General features: G+C 38.3%; 3 protein-coding genes across 3 annotated transcripts; 2 read left to right on the top strand and 1 right to left on the bottom strand.

The window, feature by feature from the left end:
• The first annotated feature begins 1,240 nt into the window (after positions 1–1,240).
• On the top strand, positions 1,241–3,225 carry spata45 (spermatogenesis associated 45). Its single transcript, XM_084738022.1, has 2 exons — positions 1,241–1,660; positions 3,086–3,225. Exons 1-2 carry the CDS (start codon positions 1,420–1,422, stop codon positions 3,103–3,105), a joined length of 261 nt encoding a protein of 86 aa, XP_084594148.1. The 5' UTR covers positions 1,241–1,419; the 3' UTR covers positions 3,106–3,225.
• On the bottom strand, positions 3,155–11,783 carry tatdn3 (TatD DNase domain containing 3). Its single transcript, XM_084738020.1, has 10 exons — positions 11,627–11,783; positions 11,038–11,070; positions 10,597–10,670; positions 10,124–10,208; positions 8,389–8,451; positions 6,317–6,426; positions 5,331–5,386; positions 5,131–5,243; positions 3,853–3,933; positions 3,155–3,759 (listed from the first exon to the last, which is right to left on the bottom strand). Exons 1-10 carry the CDS (start codon positions 11,681–11,683, stop codon positions 3,625–3,627), a joined length of 807 nt encoding a protein of 268 aa, XP_084594146.1. The 5' UTR covers positions 11,684–11,783; the 3' UTR covers positions 3,155–3,624.
• A 60-nt stretch (positions 11,784–11,843) lies between these two features.
• Positions 11,844–15,330, top strand: nsl1 (NSL1 component of MIS12 kinetochore complex). Its single transcript, XM_084737542.1, has 6 exons — positions 11,844–12,082; positions 13,199–13,271; positions 13,390–13,523; positions 14,204–14,258; positions 14,804–14,871; positions 14,975–15,330. Exons 1-6 carry the CDS (start codon positions 11,894–11,896, stop codon positions 15,221–15,223), a joined length of 768 nt encoding a protein of 255 aa, XP_084593668.1. The 5' UTR covers positions 11,844–11,893; the 3' UTR covers positions 15,224–15,330.
• Positions 15,331–17,132: the final 1,802 nt, after the last annotated feature.

The raw sequence follows: 17,132 nt of genomic DNA, 5'->3' as shown, positions 1-17,132 counted from the left end.
ATGAGAATGTGCAAGAATAATTAATAGTCCAGTAATTTTATGCACTTTCTGAAATCAAAAACCCCTCTGTTGGTTGAATGTAGGTCTGTTTTAGGAAGATCAAATAACCTGAGACTTCACTGCTGGTTTGGTTTGAGAAGAAAGCACTGAGGGGAAAGAGGTCTCACTCTGTCTCTGTTTTCAGACACCAAAAGGGAACAAGAATTTAAAATAATCAGATTTGCTCGTGTTACCTTTATTGTTATGAAAGAGCAAGCAGTAAGGAGACATTTTGTATTTAAAAATAGCAGATTTTCAAAATCTTGTGGCATTATTTCTTGCCATTGTCTAAAGTCTGTATTTTAAACAGTGGTAGAGGGTAACTAATTACAAATTAGAGGTACTGTCTACTTCTACTCCACTGCAATTCAAAGGGAAATATTGTATTTTTACTCCAACTAATTGACAGCTTTAGTTACTTTACAGATTGATGCATGCAAAACATACAAAGAGCTTATAAAATATGACTTTTTAAATTAATTAAACTACCCAAAAGCATATACAACTACAGCTGAAACATTTTTTAAGCAAATAAAATACATTTCAAAATCCCAGCCTCTCATGTGAGGATTTGCTGCTTTTCCTTTTAACTATTTCAGTTTGTTTTGCCATAACTTTTAATTTTGTCCTTTTGGTTGGATAATGTGTCACTCTGGGGCTCTGGGTAATTGAGACAGAAATTCTTGCTGTTTTTCCAATTTTTTTACAAAACCAAATAATCCATCAATTCATGGAGAACATAGTCATATTAATTAAATATTAATATATTAATTAATAATGGAAAATACGCATTAGTTAGTCCAACACAAACTTTAGTTAAAAATAGATCCACCTCAACTGACTACAACTGTAAAAATCTGCTTTATATTAAGTCTATGATATAATCTATAATAATATAACAGCACAGGGAACAGGCTTCTGCATAGTTTAACTTTTAATACTTGAATCAGTGTTCTAGTTGAACTTTCATGGGCTTCTTTTACTCAATAGTCAACATTTTCAATGCAAAACTTTTGCTTGCAAAAAAGTATTTTTAAAGTGTGGTATTACTACTTTTACTTTGGCTAAAGTATCTTCATACTTCTTCAAGCAGTAATTTATACTGATTTTTAACTTTAAGAAGGGAGCATGAGAAGAAAAGTAGCATGACTTTTGAGAAGAGTAAGAAACTCTAGTAGCCTAATGTGCCTTTAAACTCTCAATGGAGTGACTCATCGTTACAAACATAAAGTATCTTTGTTGCACAGGTACGCCTTCCTCGGGTTTCCCGTTGCCATGGAAACCAGCAACACAAACTGACTCGCCTTTTGGATAATTTATAAAAGGAAAAACACACCACCCCAAAAACGCAGCATTTCAAGATTGAAAAACAAAAATACAATGTCCGGGTCTGAAGAGCGGGATCTCCTGGAGCTGAACCTGCGGAGGGAGACGTGGTGTCATGTGGAGACGAACCCCCGGCAGTCCTGGGAGAGGACCCAGAGGAGACACTACCGGAGCCACCTGCGGACCAGCCCGGTCCTCCTCACCGCTCTGACCGCCGGACCGCAGCGCAGGGCGGCCTGCGGCGAGCGGCCGCCCCCCGCCAAGCTCCCGGAGAGGAGGCACTTTGAAGAGACATGTACGAGATTTTATGTTTGAAGATTTCATGTCTCGGTGTGAAGTTAAAGTGTGTGATTTGTCGTCAATCTCTGCAGTTAACTAAAGTAAAAGTAAAAAGTTTTCATGGCCTGGAGGGAAGTGGTGCTGAATATCTAGCTGTGAAACTACAATATTTTGTTTATTATGGCAGTTTTTAATTTTAATAGTCTTATTTTTCATGTATTATTCATGACAGAACTCAAGGTCATTATGTTATAATTGTTTGTTGATTTTATCACTGTATTTTTAATTAATTAAGGAATGAGAGTTTAGTTATTATTATTATTATTTAGTTTAGTTTTTACTGTATATGATTCATAAATTATTTGGATCCTTGTTTCTTACAATAACTGTATTGCAGCACTTCTTTTAAAAAAAAATCCTGAACAAGAATCTTGACAATAAATAATACATTTAGCGGTTTCTTGCATGCAGAAGGTTTCTGTATGGCAGCTGACTGTTTTGTCTGTACTTTTTTTGGAAGCCACAACAAACTACAGAAGACGGTTTCTAAAGGAAACTGCTGGATGTTGAAAAGCTCATTGCTTCACTTGGGGCTACACTGTCGGCTTTAAAAGTTGAATAATATGAAGAATGAAAATGTAAAATGTTTAATGGTTTGTTGAAAAGCTGACCCAAAACTGCAATAATGACTTGATCTGTATGATGAATCAGCTGAAGGCGTATAACCAGCTGGAAAAGTGGGAAAGGATGTAATTAGTGTGAATGGGATGTTTGAAAGATGTGGAACATTATAAGGTTTGAATAGAGTTTCTGGTTTAAAGTATGAATGATGCAAGTTGAAGAGTATGAATCGTTGGAAAAGTGGGAAAGGGACGAAGGATGAAAAATATTATGTAAGCTTCATTGCCGGCTGTAAAAGCTGAATAATATCAATAAAGAATGCAAAATGTTGAATATTTTAAGGTTTGTTGAAAAGCTGATGCAAAACCACAGCTGAAGGAAAGCTAAAACTGTATCACTGGCTGTAATTTGTATGAAGAAGCGGTTAAAGGAGGAAGAAGAGTTGAAAAAGTGGGAAAGGGATGAAGGATGCAAAATATTATCGTAGCAGGAAGCTAAACAGTATTACTGACTTTAATCTGTTTGTACAAGCAGCTAAGTACTGTGAGGAGTTGGAAAACTGGGATAGGATCTAATTAGTATGAATGGGATTTAAATAACTTGAATAATACCTAGAATACATGAAAAATGTAGACTTTTCCTGCAAATGTCCAGCAATAATGCAGGACACATTTGTACACGTGGTTTGCACTGTAGTTAATGGAAAATCTCCAGTGTTGACATTCAAAAATTATTTCTGAATGTCTTGATTTGTTTTATTATACTATACTAACTGACTCTCTGCACCTTTTGTCTGTAACACTTCTTTCCTCTCTTCCAGATAAATCTCACCTGGTGTAGACGGCTGCAGCCTGACAAGACTCCACAACAAATACATCTGAGACCTGAACACTCTTCAACTTTCAGAATTTTATTTCTATAAACAGAGAACAGAATACTGTGCATCATAATATAATATCCTGTCATCATCTGCTGCTCACCGTACATGAGTTTCTACGAGTGTTGATCTTTGCCTTGAAGGTTTGTCTGTATTTGTTTCTGCCTGAATATAAAAATCAAGCTTGTATGTACAGGATGTTGCCTGTGAAGGTTTAATTAATGTTGACTTGTTGGTCCAGAATAATCAGCTCAGTTTCAGCCACTAGTGTCAACATTGCCTTGACATTTGGAAACAATTAATACTCAGGATGAATGGATTTTTCATCTAGAGCCATTAATGAGTCAAAAGTTCCACTTGTGCAACACTTCAGTTCATGAAAAACCTCAAAAACTTAAGACTAAATCCCTGCCAGCACCAGCTGTACATCGAGCTAAATGCTATCGTAGCACGCTAACACGCCGCCATCAGCATCACGAGTGTTATTGCCTGTTAGCTTTGGGGAAAAGTCTGTAAGCGTTTTGTGCAGCGATGAGCTGAACAGTTTGTGGTGACACACCTTTGACGTTAGCGATGTACTGGCAGGACAGAACGATGTTACTGGGCTCGTTCCTCACCTGAGACACAGAAGAAGGAGGTTTAAATTAAAAACATCTGCAGAGGAGATGCAGCTTCCTGAACACAGTGAATTTTGATCATTTCAAACTTACGTGCTTGTCGAGCCCCAGAGCAGGAGAGTCAGTTTCAAGACAGATGTGTTCCAGTGGGATCTGCCGGATCAGTTTGTCTCTCTGTGGGGACATTAAAATTAACTTTGTCTTTTTTCCCTCCCTGTTTTTTGTTTTGAAGCTTTTACCACTTTTGTCACACTAATACTTTTTAATTCTCTGCAATAAAAACTTAAGCCAAAATAAAACTTATACTTTAAATTTAAATAATTTGAAATAGCATCTTAATTAACTTAACAATATAATTAGTTATTATCTAGCAGAGGTAGGACCAAGTCACTGTTTTGCAAGTCACAAGTCTTTGCACTTAAGTCCCAAGTCAAGACAGGCAAGTCCCAAGTCCTAACCACTGAGTTTCAAGTCCTTAACAAGTCATAATGTGCTCTTCACCAAATATAATACAACAAAGCCTCGACTTAATGGTCTTCAAATTTTGGACCTGCACATTTTGTGTAGTGCGATTCATTTTTTGTTGACCCACTCGTAGTTTTTGTACGTGAATGAAATTATCCTTGGTCTCAGTAACATAACAGTCAGATTGCTTCAGACAAAGTGGATCTGGGGGATTAAGTGTTGCCTTGCTGAGAATGAATACTGTTAACGTGTTAATGAATTCACACTTTTTAATCTGTGGGACTGCTGGAAGGTATCGTGTTATTTTCAAGCCAAAAAGCTCAAATCCAAGTGAAATCACGAGTCATGGGTCGTGGAGCTGAATCACGTGACTTGAGTCCAAGTCGTGAGACTCCACACTCCACACTTCTGCTATTCATGAATATATATTAAAAGGAAAAGTATGACATCCTCCTGCTGCTGTTTTACTATCTCTACTACTAATACTACCATAGATACAACATAAAGTCAGAACACACTGTACTTTGTAAAGTTTTACACGGCTGCAGAGGAGTCAAAGTTCAGTTTAAGTTTTATGGATTTAGCAAAAATGCAGACAAATGCAACAGCTGATCATTCACATGGGATCAAAGGACATTTTGATGATGATGTATGCACTCAGCTCGGCACACACACACACACTAACTTCGGTCATTGGCTTGAACATACAGGAATTTCCCTGACGGCTTATCTTAAGTATGTAATCAGAAATGTTATAAGGCACACCTGAGCTTAAAATACATTGAGTGCAGATGATGGAAGGAGTGTTGAATCTGTTAATGATGGATACCAAGGCTCAAAATGCCAACTTTTGTCTTTTTTCAAAATGATCCTTCATACAAATGTGAGGAGAAAATGGACACTTACCTGTTGGTTCCTGCAGACAGCAGGTGGAAAAGAGAAGAAGTAACCGGCCTTCACGCCTTCCAGAGCTACGGACGGTTTCCCCGCAAAGTTATGAAGCAGAGCTCGACTGATGCCTGACGGAAAACACTGAAGTCGTCACGTCCAGATGTTTGTTTTGCGGACATGTAAATGTACACGGCAAAATGGAGTCGAACACCCACCTTGTTCTCTCATGGTCGCTATGGTGACCTTAGCAGCTGACCGTGAGTGGACGTTCCTGTGCAGAAGAAGAGAATTCAAGGTAGAAAAGTGAGCGGATTTTCAGATGCAATTTGTTTTTTGTGGAGTATAATTTTTAATTTAGTCTGTTATTATTATATTGATTTTCCTGTGGGCTGTCAGACAGAATCATTACTCACTCGAGCATCTTTCATGGATAATGAGTGTTAAGATTAGGATAAACAGGAGGGCAATCCTTCAAAGCCTTTATTGTACTGGCTAAAAAGCCAACATGCTTCAATCACTGTATCTTCATCAGGGCTTTAAACAAACAGACAACACAGGTGTTGACCTACAGCGGTGGACACGTTGGATTTTTTAAGGATTTAGCTGCTACCAGCTTGCCTTCAAATTTATCCTTTTGTTCACGGTAGTTTATCCTGTTGTTTTCCCTGTTTTCCGAGAGCACCGGAAAAGTTTTTGATCTACAGCTGAGTCTGCAGAGCAACCGGTCTCCTCCTTTTCCTATCATGAAAATTTGTGTGCTGAGTGATGACAGCAGATTTGCTAATCAATTGCTTTTATGCAAACCAGCGTCATGACTGAGCCTGTACAGGAGCTACGCCACCAACGATTTCATGTTTTATAATGTTCATGTGGTTACACTAAACTGAACCTCCTCTGTGTGCTGAACGTGATAACAACTTCAGGAATCTGGAGAAAGGAAATATGCAAATTGTGCAAAAACGCTCATGGAAAGTCAAACTGTACGGACAGTCAGGCTTAAACTGTTGCTAGGGAACGGCCTCTTTTGCACACAGCTCTCACTGTCCCACCTCTTTTTGCAGAACTTGCTATTTTTTTATATGGGGTTAGTTTCTGAGTTTCCTAACTGACAAAAGCTTCAATACAAAAGTTTAATTTAACTGACTCTGTTGCCTTCAGAGCTACTATTCAGCTGTCTGTTATTTGGTTCTGTTGTGCTCACACAGGCAGATCCAGCTCCTTGGCGATGTTGAGCTGTTTAACAAAGACATTCATCTGGTCGTCTCTGTCCTGCTGAGTGGGGGTGCACCACGGCGTGAAGTCCAAACCGATCTGGAAACACAGCAGACAATAACATTGCTCATCATATCCCAGGATGCATTAGCACACTTTCATGGCCTCATAGGAGCTGTTGTCATTTGCTCGTAAAATTGTTCTTGATTCATGAAAATGACGAGGAGTTCAAATTTTCCTGTGCAGTACATCAGAAGATAAATAAAGTTCAAAAACACGTTTCATCCTTTTGAAAAGCTAAAACATTTTTCATTAGTTGTAAGTCAAATGCAAGTCCATAAAGGCTTCTAAATGCTAAATTTTAAAATGACACAAAACGTAAATTTTCCTTTAAATGTGTGTTTTTTCAAATCTGAGACCTGGTCCATTCCATGTACAGATCTAACAGCTAAAAATTCAATGTTTGTGCTGTCTTCATTTTGTTTCTTTTTTTTGAGATTTTACAGGTCAAGTCTTGAGTCTAAAGCCTCTTTTACAAAAACCCACTAACATCTTGATACAGATCACGATACATTGGTTACGATTCAGCATATCGCGATATATTGCAATACTGTAAGCAAGATGGTATATTGCTTTGTTTTAATCTAATTTTAAGAAAACTGTTGTTGCATAAAAAAGCAACCTACCTACCTTAAAGTTCACTTCTTCATGTAATCAGAACAGACAACAACACTATTATCCAGCAGTCGGGGATTTTAACACAACACAAAGTGAACCACTGACACAAATCTTTGCATGAATCACGATATCACGATACAGTGATTTCTACACTCTATATTTTTGATATTTTCTCAGAACCCTAAAAGAGACAGAAAGGCAAACTCATCTACTTACAACGAGGAAAGGGTTTATCTCCGTTTTTTGGCAGGTTTAGCTGCATCTAAAAAACCTGCATTTGAGCACTAATTTTGGTGTAAAAGCAGCATAATCAAATCTTGGGGTATAGGGGTGTCACCTCCCACAGCAGTTGAAGTTTTGGGTAAGTCAGTTCAGTTAAATTCCTGACACCCCTGGCTGGGCTGTAGTGACTGAAGGGTGGACACATATGGGCAGCATTAGAGAGAGAGGGCCGGACTGCCTCCGCAGGAAGTTGCTTCTCATTTTGTGATAGACGTTTGACTGCGCAAGTCTGAAGTCAACTGCTCAGGGAAAATTTAGATTTGCAGGTAAAATGCATGCGGGGATGTGTTTACAGACTCATGAATGAACTAAAATGTTTTCCATGCAGCAGAGACCGGACACCGCTGTTCTTCCAACCTGATCCATAAAAATAACAGTCATGGAAACAGGAGCGTGGGACTGTTGACTCAGCCCTGTGACGCCTGAAATCTGCTCTGACAAACACACACATTCCTCAACAGCCTCTACAGCATTAGAGACAACCACAGAATGAAGGGTGTCTGTGTGTGTGTGTGTGAGAGGGGCAAATTGAGAGTTTTAACTAGTTTAATCTGCTTTACTTTAGCCAGAAGTCATATTAAGGGGGCAGCCGTGTGTGTGTGTGTGTGTGTAGTGTGCATTCAAATGCAAGCCTGTGTGTGTGTGTGAGAGAGATGTTTTCTTCAGTCTGTAATTTATATTCTGTATGAATGGAGATGAAGGACGTAAGGAGGATGTGTCATCGTGTGTGTGTGTGTGTGTGTGCGTGCGTGCGTGCGTGCGTGCGTGCGTGCGCGTGCACAGCCTTATATCTTTATTAGGACCAATTAGGAGTTTTAGTCCATGAGAGCGGAGACATTTTGTCCCGTCCTCAGTCCTTTGAAAGGTTGTTAGCAGGTTTAAGATTAGAAGAAGATTTAAGTTACGGTGACAGTTTGGGGCTCGGGGATGTATTCTGTCAGTACTGGTCAAACAGGTATAGAGTACAAATGTGTGTGTGTGTGTGTGTGTGTGTGTGTGTGTGTGTGTGTGTGTGTGTGTGTGTGTGTGTGTTTGTGTGTGTGTGTGTGTGTGTGTGTGTGTGTGTGTGTGTGTGCTGGGATGTGTGTGTGAGCACTTTACCTCTCCAACAGCAACGAGGCGTCCTCCGTGTTCGTAGAACTGTGGCAGGGCAGCATCCAGGTCCTGTGGAGAAGACATCTTTATTAAGAACGGCAGGACAGATTCTCTTTCATTTAAACACCAAGATTTTTTCTGATTTAATCCTGCAGCAGCTGTTTAACCTCTAACACACGGCAGGCTCTCGAATCCAGAAAGTGCATCACAAAAAAACGGGTGTACATCTAAAGACAGAGAGAATCCCTGATCGGTGTGAATGCTGGAAGCATCTAACTACCAAATTTCTCTATTATTCTTCCGCAGCGTTTATTTGCCACAGTTTTCAACGTCAAAACTTCATTCAAACATCAAAATGTTCAGCTCAGTTAGGACATTCCAGCTCTTACTTTTCTCATTCATACCTTTTATACTTTGTGAAATATTTCATGTTTTCCAGGGATTTTTTTACTTACTCATTTATATTTTAAGTCAGAAACTCCATCCAAACCTTAAGTTTCACACCTTTCATAAATTATGTATTCTATTAAACCCCATTCCTTCTAATGACACCTTTTCCCATTTTTCCAACTATTCACACTCCGTCAGCTGCTTCTACATACAAATTAAAGCCAGCAGTTCAGTTCAGCACCAGCTTTTCAACAAACCGTAAGATATTCAACATTTTTAAAACAATATTGGTAATGTTCAGCATTTAAAGTGAGTAATGCAGTTTGACTTTGGCTTTTCATCTTCAGCAATTTTCCAAAATACAAAAAACAAATGTGAACTTTTAAAGAGACATATTCACTCCTTTTAACTCTCTTTTGCTTAATTTATTTTTGTTTTAGTTACTTTTAGTGAATAATCAGCAGCTTGTTTGGATTTTTTCTTCACTCTTCATTTTATCACAAGAGGACTTAGCTTCGGAATAGCTTCGTCTTCTTGCACCAGGAAACACAAAAACTTTTAAGACGCATGAAGACATAAAAATCAAAGTGAAAATCTACTTTCTCTCCTGAAATAATGGTTATTCTAGGTTGAAATTGATAAAAACGAAAACAATAACCTTCCACGGTTTCTTTACAAAGCTTCTCTCTACTTTGTGCTTTCGACATCAACAAACTTTTATGGATTTTCTGTGAGAGGCCCGTGAGTCAGTGTTCTGCTGGTGGTTCCATCAGTCAGAAGTATTAACTCCACAGTTAATCCTCGCTCAGTTGACGTGCTTCAACAACGTATCAAGCAATTAGAGATGATTAAATTTCAGCCTGCTGCCAAATTTTGCTCCAATGGATTATTTAATTGACAAGATGAGATTTGAAACAATTTCCTTACAACTTAACTTCAAAGAAGTTGATCAACTTTCCACTTTACACCAGATTTCCATCAGGGTCAGTAACCTGTGAGGTGTTTCTAGAATGAACAGACATAATTTCACTTATGAATGAAACTGCTTGAAGCCCTCCAGAGGAGGTCCCCATCCACCTTAAAAAAGACTCTGATGTACTGAAAAAGAAATGTTGTATACATTTTTGTACATTAAATAATACAGTGGAGAAAATAAATACACCTTCATCTTTCCCAGCTGCCTCATAAACACACCCTCCCTCCCTCTGTGTCACACTCTGAAGCCCTCACTGCCTGCTTTCCTCACCAGGGACCCCGCTGAGCAAACTGGATACAGTTTCTCTCCTCACTTTCTCAGAATAAATAAAGCTAAATAATCCAAAGATGGAGGAGGCGCAGACTGTTTTAATACCTGAGGCTTCACGCTGCGCTGCTCGAGTCCCTCGCCGCCCTGCAGCGGATGGATGCCGAAACATGGAGCCACCAGATCTGGATAACTGTGAGAAAAGAATTCAATAGTAACACCCTGAATAATAAATATGATGCTATCCAGCTGACAGCAGCTGTACAGGAAAATGTCAACATTCTTATTCTGTACGTTGTGCAACTGCGAGTACATTTACACAAGTTCTGCTCTCACTGTCAGCGCAGCATTTCTCGCACTATATAATTTTGACTACACTGATCTGACAGGTGCAGTTAACCTGGAAATCCTAAGTTGATATGCAAAACATATGATGAGCTTCAAAAATTAAAAAGTTTTCTGTTATGCATTTACTGCACCAGTCCCTCCTGCAGTCTCTATAAAGTGCACAACATAAAGTAAGTTTATGAGACACTATGTATGTCCGAGGACTGATTACATAACACTGAAGACATACAGACCGTTCCTGCAGCTGGAGAACTCTGGCGAACTCTCTGACTTCTTCTGTAACAGCAACCAGAGTCTTCACCCCGGCCTACACACACAAACACACACACGAAACACACTAATTACCCTTTTCCTTTAGAGATAATTAAGGTCAGTCTAGCTTTATATTCATCATGATACTGTCATTACATTAATATCCTGTTACACAATCTGCTGCACACATGGGAAACCATAAAATATATATTTGTATTTATTTCAGGTATATTGTTCAATCCTAAAACTAAGTTTACAGTCTGTAAAAGTATACAGTTTAGTCAGGCAGCAGCTCCCAAATTCAGTTCCCTGTAACAAAGACTGTCCCTTTCAAACTGCTCTGATAAAGGTTCTTAAAAGCAGTAAATTGTATTATTTGTCATTAATTTCCATTATATTAAACAGATGAACTGATAACTGACCTCTGTGGTCCTCTGGATCACATCCTCCACATCCTGCAAAGAAAATAACGTTTGATTTGTTTGCACAGTGATAAGACAAAGAAGTGTAAATAATTATATAAGTTTACCTTTTATTAGTTTCAGTATTACTTTTACTTTTATTTATTTTAATAGTAGGAACATTCATCTGGGTCAATATTTAAAAAGTTCAGAATAGATTTTACAATACAAACAAGTGCTGTTGCTATAAACTGGTTTTGGTGATAACAGTGATATCTAAAAAATGAAATACTGATATTATGGTAACAATACACACAGAGTAATATCGAATAAATTAATCAGCGCCTCTTAAACACACTGTATACTCTGAAATAGTTAGTTACGCTACCCCCCAAAACACTCTACTACTTTTTGTACATTTTTGTACAGTTATGGTTATAAATTCTCTCTCCACCTCCTTTCATTTGAGTGAAATTCATATACATATTTTTTTTTTCCACATATTAACAATAATAACCGTGTTAACGGCTGCAATAAGACTGTAGTGAGTTAAGCTAAAGTTAAATGTTGTGTTGTTGTCTTTAGGGTGTTTAGCTAATTTAGTGCCTACCTCTTCAAACTCGCGAGCTGATATATGACAATGACAGTCAACGAAGCCATATTCCATCGATAATCAAATAAGTAAAGCTAAGAGCTCAAATAATATTTAAAAACTGCGATATATGCCACTGTTGTCTTTCGAAACATTGCTAACAGCCGCCCGGAACACTCCTGCGATGCTGGAAGTGATGTTTCGGGGGGGAACCTTGGCAGACGGACCAGGAACTTGCATCTGGTTTGCGCATGCGTCAAAAATATAAACAAGTTGGCGGTAAAGATGGAGCCCGTTGAGAGTGAATCCTTGTCCAGCGACGAAACAAATCAGGAATACAGAGTGCAAGTAACATCGAAGAAACACGTAATCGAGCAGATCAATAAATACAAAGAGATTCTGAAGACAGCTCTCGACGGACAACCGGAAGTCGCAGAGGAGACGAAGCGAGTTTTACTGCAGGAGCTGCTGGCGGTGGGTCTGAGTCTGACTGACTGTTTACATCTTAATGCTACTAGCTAACAGTTAGACTAATGTATATAATTACTAAAGTGTTCCTGTCAAGTGCCAACAGACCGCTGAGCGTTGTTATGAAGAGTTTGTCATTCCAAGAGCGAGTCGTCTCTCTGTGGCTTAGAGAACGACACACCAAATCCCATTCGAAAAAGGTCGTATTTAATGTTTGTGTTGCTTTTAACAACCACACACACTGACAAAAACACCACTGAATTCCCTTTTCACAATTTTAAGCACAATTCGTAATTTCGGCTTTAAAAATACAGGGAAGCACTGTATTTAAATAATATTATTAATAATAATACATTTTATTTATACAGCACATTAAAATGTTACATTGTGCTTCACAAATCATTAAAAACAACAAAAATTAAGTATAACAGAAACAATAAAAAAGTACTGAACATGAGCAGCACAAAAAATATCAATGAGAATACTGTAGTAAAATAATGAGGTAGGAAGTTGCAAACGCATATATGCACCCACACAGGTATGTGTACATACAAACATGCTGTATTCTCATCCTTCACCACCATATATGCACATAAATGTATACAGACACATTATAAAAATTACATCCTAAAAAATTTGTTTCTTTAATAATTAGTTTTTAAATAAGGCTGCACAGTTCAATCTAAATATTATCAAAATCGCACAATGGCCAAGAGCAATATCGTTATTGCAGAAGCTGAAATGTTTTGCTAAAAGAAAAATGTGGCCAAAATTATCTGGGGTTTTTTTGTTTTTGTTTTAATTTGTCTTGATAGCAAGAGTAAATCTAATAACTTCAAGTTTTGAACAAGACATTTGATGACATCATATGGGGCTGTAGGAAACTATTTATACAACTATTTCCTGTCATTTTCTTGACCAAATGGTTAATCAACAAAAAAAAATCAGCAGATTCGTCAGTAATAAAAAATATAATGCTTAGTTGCAGTTGTAAAAACATGCAGCACTAGAAGTACTAACTAAGATAAAGTTTATAGTGTATTGCAGGCAGTTGATGTGTCCTGTTTATGGTCATATTTTTTGTTGAAACTGTTCAGTAGTGAGAAGTATTTGTATCTGCAGAACTTTGAGGCGGCTGTTCAGGACAACGTGCTGGTGAACGGACAACCATGGCAGGAGGCACCTGATGTCAAAGGTGATTTCACCAAGTTCACTTCAAGCTGTGTAAAATGTGTTTTAACAGCTCTGTTGAAAGTATTGCACTAAACTTATGTTGTCTGTTTCTCTTGTCTGTCCACCACCAACTGACTCAGAGGAGGACAACACTTTTGACCTGGAAAGCCTGCTGGATGACACCATCGTTGAGACTACCAGGAGACGCCGTGCCTACCCAAAAAAGATCCTGCCTCATGTGGTTCACTCCCTGAAAGCTGAACGTAAAATCATGGTGAGAATCACAGCAGCTCTGTCTTTGTTTAGGTCTGATAAATGTGCAGTAAAGTGTGTGGGCCTGAGACACAATGACAGGTCAAAAGTCAGCGCCCTACTTGGGCCACCCAAACAAAAAAGTCTGGACGTGTCCCTGTGTGTGACATCAACTCCAGGGGTCGACTTTAATGTTTTTTTACTCGCCCAGTTGGGCAAGTGGATCAGAAATCTATTTTCCCAAAGTAATTTGTATTTGCCCCTGTATAAATTGTTTTATTTATTAGCAGTTATCAAATAACAACAAAGGCTTAAGTTATCTGTCATGTTTGATTTAGGACTGCAGTGTCTGTAAAATGTCAGAAAAGTCTTTAAATGTCTTGTTTTGTCCGACTGAAAACCCAAAGATAGTTTTTTTGTTATAGTCATTAAATATATGTGCATAAGGGTTTATAAAATTAGTTAATGTCAACCACAAAATTCTGTGGTTCACAGAGTGTGTCTTTATGTTGTTTGTGATAAAACATTTAAATGTATTAGATTAATACAGGTTTGATTACTCATGAGAGGAAATGCATTCGGTCGAAGTTGAAAAACATGTATGTAGAATAACTGCAGCCTGCAGAGCTGATGTGTCCTGTGACGACTTGTCTGACACCTGCTGTGTTTTGTTTTGTTTTTTGTTTTTGTTGTTTTTTTCAGGGGCTGTATGAGCTCGTGTTCAAACCTCAAGAGGTGGTCAAAGATCCTGAGCAAGGTTGTTGCCTCCAATCACTTAAACATCCACACACACGCACACACACACACACACACACATATACACACATATCCAATAATATTTGAGAGTCAAGTTAAAAGAAAACTGTTCCAGCAGTGATTTGCACTGATGAAAGAAAGCACACAATTATTCTTCTCATTGATTTGAAGCCACATTTGAAGTATTTTATACTCACTCTTATGAGTACATATAGAGTATATATGTACAGTTACTGGACAATTTCTTCCTGCATGATACTCAGGAAGAACTACCACTTTAAAAAAAATGACTCAAACTGATTAATGGACTATCGAAGTAGTTTGAGATTAATTTAATAATAAATTAATCGTTGCAGCTCGACTGTGGAGTTTACTTCCGTGTTTCCTAGCTAACAGTGTTCTTCCTCATTCCCTTTTTTTGGATCAGTGGTGTGTTTCTTAAGACCTTGCTGCCAACTTTTGATCAGTTAGAGTAAATTTTCTTCATGATGCTCGTTGCCTGAGGAGTAGACGGTGTGACAGAGCTGTTCTTGTGTGTTTCACCAGAGAGCATCATGAACGATTTGTCAGCAGCAGCTCCTGGGATGGCGAAACAGGCCATCCAGGTCATTAAGGTAACACAAACACACTTAAACACACCAAACTTGTGTCAAGTTAAATGTACATTTTTTGAGCGATATATAGGTGTTTTGTTTACATGTATATTTTTTTCTGTAGTCAATCAACACTCTGCAGAAACAAGCTGAAGGCCTCCGTGAGATCCTCAACATGAAACCAAGTCAGGCCACGCTGGAGATCCACAGAGAAGTGTTCGGTTTCAGCGGCCAATCAGACACGCCCCTGCCTCCTATGAATGGAGTTTCGAGGAACAGGCAGCCAATCAAGAGAGCCGTAGAGGAAGCAGCAGCCGCAGACTGCTATGTGCCCCTCAGTAAGAAACCCGTGGGAGAGGACGGGCCACAGTGACACTTCCTGCCGCGGATACCACAGAACAATGAAGACAGTGTGACATCGTGGACAAATCTGTTTTGTTTTTAACTCTTAAAAGGAATAGAAAGCAGTGGTTAAAATGATATGGCTCCTGAGGTTTATTTGATTTAAACAGTGAAAGATTTTCTCCAAGGTTTTACGTCTCTGATCAGTAATAATAATAATGGTGCGACAACTATAATTCCCATAAACAGCTGATGATCGTCCACAAAAAACTGTTGTTCCCTCTACATTCTTAGTACTGGACCACTTAATGACACAAAACCAGAAGAAAAAAATATTTTATATGTTGATCCTTTTAAGTGAAGCCAAACAAATGTTGCAGGGACATGTGAGACAGAGAAACAGGTTCACGCCTGAGACTAGTTCCTCTAAGTTTTTTCTTTGCCATGAAGCAAGCCCCTTCCTATTTGTTGATTCCTTTCATATTTCCTGTGCTCGATCAGCGCCCGACTGAGTTATGCTGCTGCACAGAGGACGTGTAGTTTTCTTCAATCAATCAATCAATCAGACTTTATTTATATAGCGTTTTTCATGCAAACAGAATGCAACACAAAGTGCTTCACACAATAAAAACAATAAATACCCCTCCACACACACACACACACCCACAAAGCAAAGACTATGTAATCGTGATGACTAAAATAAGAACAGCACTCATTACAAGAACAGGAACTGAGGAAATGCTGTCATAAGTGGAGAAACACCAGAGAAAGGATAAAAACTCAAAATAGAAAACAATTTAAAATCAATCAATAAATAAGTTATAAAGTAGATTTTGCCAGCTAGAAAAACAGATGGATTAATTAAATAAATAAATAGATAAATACATATTAACATTCATAAACCATGTTAATCCTGCCTGGTTTAGAAGAAGCATGTTGTAATTTTAAAGGGATAGTTCACCCAAAAACGAAAAATCAGTCATTATCTACTCGCCCTCGTTCTGAAGGGACGATCACGTCAAGACGTACCAGAGAAATAACGTAGCATGATGTGCCTGGTGCAGGCTCCTCTCTGAGGTGCGATCAGGTGCACTTCGTTTTTTCTGCACACCATCTTTGATACAAGCGAAGCGAAATCATCCAGCAGCAAATAAGTAAAGATTCATTGTCTACTTTTCTTTGCGCTGCACGTGAAACTCTTCCAAAATGTAGAGGAACACTCTAACTTCTCCCTTATGCTTTGCATGGTCAGCTTGCATTAATAAAATTTGTATAATGTATGTGAATAAACTGCTATGAATAATAATTGTAACACAGTATATGACACAGTACTCTGGGCATATATGGGTACAGTTAAAAACAGAAGTCCAGCTTGAGCCCAGTCTATTAAAAGTGGTCTGAACCCAACCTTAACAGACTCAGCATGTCCTGCAGATCTCTAAAGAGAATCTACGGTGGCTGTAATACTCACGAAAAACACAAAAGGCTGCTTCTAGAGCCAGTGTTTGGTTTGTCTGTTCTGGGTTACTGCAGAAACATGGCAACATGATGGCCTCCGTGGAAGAGGACCTGCACCCTCTGCAGATATAAACAGCTCGAAGGTAACAACTCCTCTCTTATCCTGTTCATATTGTATAAAAAATACTTTTGCAGAGACTTTGTATTTTCTCTCAGCTTGAAATGAACTATTTAAAACATTTTATCCTGTTGGTTCATATTTGTCATTTTAAGAAACTGTAAAGACATTTTTTAACTTACACTCTATTTGTCCTGTACCCTTTCAAAAAAAAGACTTGCTTTATTGTATATTTTTCTTCTTGTCAATAAATTCCATTTTAAAAAAAAAACTAACACTGTTTTTGTCCATCTCTCAGTGTTTTCCAACTTGTCTGCAGCTTTCAGTCTGAAGCCCATTTGAACATTTGAAGCTGTTGAAACAG

This window comes from Lutjanus erythropterus, chromosome 15 (assembly GCF_056507025.1).
Source record: "Lutjanus erythropterus isolate fLutEry1 chromosome 15, fLutEry1.hap2, whole genome shotgun sequence".
Lineage (NCBI taxonomy): Eukaryota > Metazoa > Chordata > Actinopteri > Lutjaniformes > Lutjanidae > Lutjanus > Lutjanus erythropterus.
This window is presented reverse-complemented; position numbering and strand designations above follow the sequence as displayed.

Bases quoted from the DNA above. Each gene is read 5' to 3' on its own strand.
- tatdn3 (XM_084738020.1), bottom strand. From the start codon at position 11,683: ATGGAATATGGCTTCGTTGACTGTCATTGTCATATATCAGCTCGCGAG. The intron at 5,387-6,316 runs GTGAGCACAACA...TCTTCTGCACAG, and splicing joins AAGGAGCTGGATCTGCCTGT to GAACGTCCACTCACGGTCAG. The intron at 5,244-5,330 runs GTGGGTGTTCGA...GTTTTCCGTCAG, and splicing joins AGCGACCATGAGAGAACAAG to GCATCAGTCGAGCTCTGCTT.
- nsl1 (XM_084737542.1), top strand. From the start codon at position 11,894: ATGGAGCCCGTTGAGAGTGAATCCTTGTCCAGCGACGAAACAAATCAG. The intron at 13,524-14,203 runs GTGAGAATCACA...TGTTTTTTTCAG, and splicing joins AAGCTGAACGTAAAATCATG to GGGCTGTATGAGCTCGTGTT. The intron at 14,259-14,803 runs GTTGTTGCCTCC...GTGTTTCACCAG, and splicing joins GGTCAAAGATCCTGAGCAAG to AGAGCATCATGAACGATTTG.
- spata45 (XM_084738022.1), top strand. From the start codon at position 1,420: ATGTCCGGGTCTGAAGAGCGGGATCTCCTGGAGCTGAACCTGCGGAGG. The intron at 1,661-3,085 runs GTACGAGATTTT...CCTCTCTTCCAG, and splicing joins GAGGCACTTTGAAGAGACAT to ATAAATCTCACCTGGTGTAG.